The sequence below is a fragment of the Helobdella robusta genome (genome assembly GCF_000326865.2).
Source record: "Helobdella robusta unplaced genomic scaffold HELROscaffold_30, whole genome shotgun sequence".
NCBI classification, from domain to species: Eukaryota; Metazoa; Annelida; class Clitellata; order Rhynchobdellida; family Glossiphoniidae; genus Helobdella; species Helobdella robusta.
Genome location: NW_008704502.1, coordinates 789,918 through 796,267, shown reverse-complemented (window position 1 = coordinate 796,267; position 6,350 = coordinate 789,918). Strand labels below are relative to the sequence as shown.

The window sequence follows — 6,350 nt, the reverse complement described above, 5'->3', positions numbered from 1 at the left end:
ANTATTAATAATAATAATAATAGTTATAATAAAACCACATTTTACCGCAGGAATCAAAAGAAATGGATTAATACTTCAATGAAAATTTTTCATCATTCCTCTTGTGATGGATGAGAATAATAATAATAATAATAAATAATAAAAAATATAATTATTATAATTATTATTTCATACAAAATTATGAATAATTATGGATAATTTTTAAAAAAGTAACAAAATTTGGACAACGTGATAAATGAATGAACAGTTGTTTGGGATTCGATTCGCCCTGACATTCATCTAAAATGGGATCTCGAAGGATTGGGATTTGGAGTTTGATAATTTTACCCCAATTAGCATACTTAGCGAGTTCGTATCTGCAATTTACCAGACCAAAATATGACGTCACCATGAAGGAAAACGTCCATAGGTCAGTCTACGCTACCCCGAGTCACGTCCAAATGGGCATCAGGGTTTCGAGAAATTTTATCAAAAATAACTACAAAATCAAATACGACCTTTTGAAGGGTAATGAGATTTCGAGACAGTTCGTAGCCGAATCAAAATTAATTGGAGATTTTTATTTCGTCAGGATCAAAAATAACGAGAGTACGTTTATTAACAGGGAATATAGAGATAGGTTCGAATTTACAATCCGAGCTACTGTTAGAAAAGTTAAAAATATCCTCAATAAAAAATCAAAAATCAAGAGAAATGACGTCAACAAAAGCATAAAAGACATCAAAAGCAACAGAGATATCAACAACAACTTCAACAACAACATCAACAACCAGAACAACAGTTGCAACAGCAAAAAAGATAGCCTCCTAAGGTACACAACAACCTCAAAACTAGTCATCAAAATCATGGACGCTAACGACCTACCGCCACTCTTCTCATCGGAAATATATAACCTCGAACTTGCAGAGCTGACGGAACCTCACACCAGCGTCTTACAACTGTCAGCTTCAGACCCTGATCTCGGCATCAATTCTAGAATTTACTACGGTATCACAAATACGACGTATACAAAATACTTTGCCGTCCACCAGGCGACCGGTAGTTTAAGTCTCATCTACCCGATAAGCTTCAAAGATATTTCGCAGATTGAATTAAATGTCTACGCGTCTAACTTGAATTTTTACGAAAATGAGAAAAAGAATTTTAAGATTTCGTACGCTAAAGTGAGGATTTTAGTGATGGAAGCGAATAGGCATGCACCTGAAATAGAAATCACAAACATACCAGAAATACGCAACTACAACGTGTTAGGTATTCCGTACGTGTATTTCAGAGTACTCGATCGAGATACTGGTTTAAATGGTCAAATTGATATGGTAGAAATCATTGGCGGTAGTTTTAGCAAACATTTTAGGATTTTCCCAGATGATAAAAAGAGCAACAACGTGCATAACAACAATTACAAAAACAATAAAGACAACATTGTTGCCAGTTACGCTGTGAAACTAGTCAAACCCTTCCCAAAATACATCAACTCTACAGATGGCATTACAAAATTTTCTTCAAATGAATTGAAAAGATTAGAGTTGAAAATTCAGGCAAAAGACTCCGGAAGACCTCCGCGGTTTGGATTCAAATCGATTTTTATCAACAACATTCGAAACAGCAAAAATAATGATTGCGTTAATTACGCGAAAGAGTTTGCAGATGTAGCGAACAAAGTAGCAAATTTAACCGTAGATGAATGTTTCCCAACTAACACGTACTTGTTTCTACTTGAAAATTTAAACAAAAATGAAAATCTAAAGCTAAATTTCAAACTTCTCGAAGAGACAGAGCAATCGAAATATTTTTCGCTTGGAAAGAATTCAGGTCTGTTGAAACTAAAAAACAAAATTAACACGAAACTATCTCCATCCAACATCTTCAACCTGACGATAGAAATCACTCCCCAATGCACGGACCAACACCCAATTCTAAAAAATTTAACCATCATCGTAACTGACTGCAACAATAACCACCCATCCTTCTCTGAAACCACACCTTCTGCTATACCCATAAGTACCGCAGTACCGCCAAATACGCCTGTGATACAAATAAGTGCTCTAGATGCAGATGAAGGCGACAATGGTTCAGTATTTTATAGGTTTCTAGATAAAAAAAATTCAAATTTTCCATTTGATATTGACGCAAAAAGCGGTTTGATTACTACGAATTCGTACTTTTCTAATTTCAATTTTGGCGTCTATTTCATCGATCTGAAAATAATTGCTTCGGACTTTGGAGCTCCATATAGAAGAGAAAACGAAACTGAAATGAGAATAATTTTAATAAACCACAATAATACTACGACAATTACCCCTGTTAATTTTACTGTTAACAACAATAATAATAACAACAATAATAATACTAGTAACAACAACAATAATAAAAAGAAACATCAACATTTTTACCTCGCAAAACTCAAAAACCGCAACAAACACAGACCAGAATTCGTCGCGAAACAGTTAGAAAATTTTGCAGTAAGCAAAAACGCGCCAACGAATTTCGTTGTTGGAAAAATTCGCACCTTCGACTATGACGTCAGCTACGATGGCTTGGTTGTTTATTCTTTAGCCTGGAGTAAGACAATAACGAATAATAATGACTACAGCAGCAAAAACGACAGCAATAATGATGAGGAGGACTTGAAAGAAAGTGGCGATGATGGCGGTGATGATAAAGATGATGATTACTTCTATATAGAACCATATTCCGGCCATTTGAAGGTTTTAAAAAGTTTAAGAAATATCAGCAAGAGGGGGGTAAAACTAAATATAACCATCTCCGATATGGGCTGCGAACCGAAAGTTAATTGGAAAATTTTTCGTATACAAATTAACAACGTCATCGAGAATCCACCACGTTTTGTGGACTATACTGCTACTTCTAATACTACTACTACTGCTGCTACTGCTGCTACCGCTGCTACTACTACTTTTACTCTCGTTAACAACATACCGACTTATAAATTCTCGATTTCAGAATCGGTTTCGATAGATGAAATTATCGGTGTAATCAAAGCGATCAGTGATGGTGGCCGTGATTTTGAAGAATATTATACTGCTACTGCAGCTGCTGTTGCTGCTACTACTGTCGCCACGTATAATAACAGTTATAATAAAATAAAATATTTAATCAGAGGTACGAATTTATTTAAAATCGGTGAAAATTCGGGAGAGCTTACAGTAGCAAAAAATATTGATAGAGAAAAGAATGAGGTAATAAAATTTCAAGTTCTAGCATTTGATAGCTCCGGTCAATCATCAACAGGCCTGACATCTAGTGCGAATATCGATATAAATGTGGCAGACGTTAATGATAATGCCCCGGTGTTTGTTTCCCCTAGAAAAATTCTGGTCCATGATGATTTTTTTGTTGGTTCCCTGGTGACTATGGTTCGGGCGGTTGATTTGGATTTTCGAGAAAATGGGACAGTGGAGTATTATTTTGCTGAAGATAATTTTGTGGCAACATCCTCGTCCACGTCATCATCAACGTCATCGTCGTCGTCGTCATCTTTTTCTCTCCTTCCGTTTTCCATCCATCCACAAACAGGTGCCATTAATTTGACGTCTGAGCTGAACGCGTTGAGACGATCTTCGTACATGATTGAAATCATCGCGACCGATTTGGGAAAACCAAAGCTAGCCAAAAGAACCAACTTAACGATAGACGTTCGTTCGTTTAACTGGAATCTAAACCCGCCAATATTTAAAGAGAGGTATGCGAATTTCTCAGTCAGAGAGAATAAACCGCCTGGTACTTTTGTCGGTAAAGTATCGGCAACCGATGACGATCGGTTCAATCCTAAAGCTCGACCGATAGATTATAAGATAAAGTATTCGATAATTGACTTCGACACCGATAAGGACGATTACGACGACAACAATGGGTATAATGATGATGATGATGTTGGTGATGATGGTGGTGAAGAATATGATGACGATGTTGATGATGAGAAAAGTATGAATGGTGAAAAAATGGTTGATAATAGTAGCAAAGTCACTGGCGGTTTTAAAAAATGTCTTCACGACCTTGCGGTTGATGAAAATAACAATGAGAATAATAATAAAAAGAATAAAATTAACAAGAATAAGAAGGATAATAATAATAATAAAAACAAGAAGAATAATAAGAAAAATAAAAAATGCCATAATGTTTGGGAGCTTTTCGAGATTGACGATACAGGTTGGTGGGATGGATGGAGATGGCATTTTATGTAGAAACAAAAAGTATTTAAAGTATTTTAATCGGCGTGTTATATTTACTTGAGGTAGCTATAATTTTATTCTAAATGCTGGAAATTTTATCTATTTATTCGTTTATTTATTTGTCAATTTATTTATTTTATTTTCCTTTATTCATATTTTTTATTTTTAACCGTTATCCTCTTCGCCATCATCTTCGTCGTCATCCTCCTCATCATAAACTTAATCTATGTATAAACACAGGCATATATTTGTGTATATGTGTTGTATATACTATACACATATACATAGTTACGCACAAACACACATACACTTACAAACAAAAACACATACATAAACACACGTTTACTCGTACACAATACACGCAACATGCAATTATATATACACAAACTCCCATTGCACACACACATACACACACACAGACACACACAAACACACGCACATACAACGTGTAGACAGACACATCACATCCGCATATAAATCAGTGGGGCAACATTACCTTTGTTAGCTACCACCACTACTAATACTATTACTACTCATTTGTAGTACTAGCAGCGGCTGCAGTAGTAATTGTAGTAGTAGTAGTAGCAATACAAGCATTACCTTTATTATTATTATTATTATTGTCAATTATGATTGCAATTTTTTTTTCTTATTATTATTGTTATTCAAAAAGATGTCCGAACTTTTGTTCAGTTTGACGGTTTTTTAGCATTTGTTAAGATGTTTGAAATGGTAGAAAATAATTAAGCTGTCCATAATTCATCATTTGCATGTTTGTTTGTTTGTGTGTTTTTATGTATGTATGTTTGTTTGTATGTTTGTTTGTGGATACATTTGTACGTATAAACATACACACACACACATACATTGTACGCAAATGTACAAATCTCGCATACACGCATACAAACAAACATACAAACGCTCACTCAAACACACATTATTGCCGACCAACATCAATTTATATATCAGTGATAAGAAAGACTCAAAAGTTAAACAGTTTATTTCAAGTGCCTTAGTGCTGTTGCTGATATTGTTGTTGCTGTTGTTGTTTATGATGATGATGATAATGATGATGTTGTTGTTGTTGATGTTATAGTAGTAGTAATAGCAGTAGTTGTGGTTTTTAACGCTGTCGTAACTTTCAAACACATCGTCATCATTCCTTACGTCACCGTCATTGTAATTATCACCATTTACTAATAGAACAATTTTAGTGCAAAGAATTTTCTATCGACTAATCAGGTTCAATCTTTACAAAGTCCCCACTCGATTACGAAATGGAGCGTTCTTATTGGCTGGTGATTGAGGCCTCAAACCAGGCTTCTCGACCAATCGGATCACAGATCGAGGTTTACGTGGGCGTGGTTAACGTCAATGACAACGCCCCTATAACTGAAGAGATGCTGTATTATGCATCGGTGAGTGAGTGAGTGAATGAGTGAATAAACGAATGAGTAAATCAACGAATGCAATAAATAAATAAACAGCAGCAGCAACAACAACAACAATACCAACGATAACAATAAAATCAACAGATTCCAGAAAACAGCCCAGCCAATACACCAATAATCACCCTAGTTGCCAGAGATGATGATGATGATGACGATGATAATAATAATAACAACAATAATAACCGCAAAAAGAAAGCAGCCAATGATAACGATGATGATGAAGAAGAAGATGACGATGATGAAAATAATCAAGCTGGGGAATTCCAGTTTCAAATTACTTCTGGAAATTCCCAAGGCTATTTCAGGGTTGTAAACAATAACAACAACAACAACAACAACAATAATAATAATTTTCTTAGCAACAAATGTACAATAGTTACAACAGAAAAAATATTGGATAGAGAGATAGCGGATGAATACGTGCTGGAGGTGATGGTGATGATGACGACGACGATGGTGATAATGATGATGATGATAATGAGGGTGATAATGATGATGATGGGGGTAATAATGATGATGATGATAATGAGGGTGATAATGATGATGATGGGGGTAATAATGATGATGATGATTGATAAAAACTTTTGGAAATATTTTATTTTGTGACCTTATATTTCAGTGCAACAACACTTCTCAAATCACTCACCTCTCACTCTTATCATTTTCAACATAGTCATTTATCACCCGTCCTATTATCGTCGTCATC

The 6,350-nt window shown here is 35.1% G+C and overlaps 3 protein-coding genes across 3 annotated transcripts; all 3 read left to right on the top strand.

The window, feature by feature from the left end:
• Positions 1 to 815: 815 nt before the first annotated feature.
• HELRODRAFT_147079 (hypothetical protein) lies at positions 816 to 1,082 on the top strand (the record flags this gene model as incomplete). The annotated part of the gene is made up of 1 exon (XM_009021972.1): positions 816 to 1,082. A coding segment is annotated over one exon (267 nt), but the record flags the coding sequence as incomplete, so codon positions are not given.
• A 2,172-nt stretch (positions 1,083 to 3,254) lies between these two features.
• HELRODRAFT_143345 (hypothetical protein) lies at positions 3,255 to 3,779 on the top strand (the record flags this gene model as incomplete). Its single annotated transcript, XM_009021971.1, has 1 exon — positions 3,255 to 3,779. A coding segment is annotated over one exon (525 nt), but the record flags the coding sequence as incomplete, so codon positions are not given.
• A 1,652-nt stretch (positions 3,780 to 5,431) lies between these two features.
• On the top strand, positions 5,432 to 5,794 carry HELRODRAFT_127096 (hypothetical protein; the record flags this gene model as incomplete). Its single annotated transcript, XM_009021970.1, has 2 exons — positions 5,432 to 5,611; positions 5,729 to 5,794. Coding segments are annotated over 2 exons (246 nt in total), but the record flags the coding sequence as incomplete, so codon positions are not given.
• Between the last annotated feature and the right edge of the window lie 556 nt (positions 5,795 to 6,350).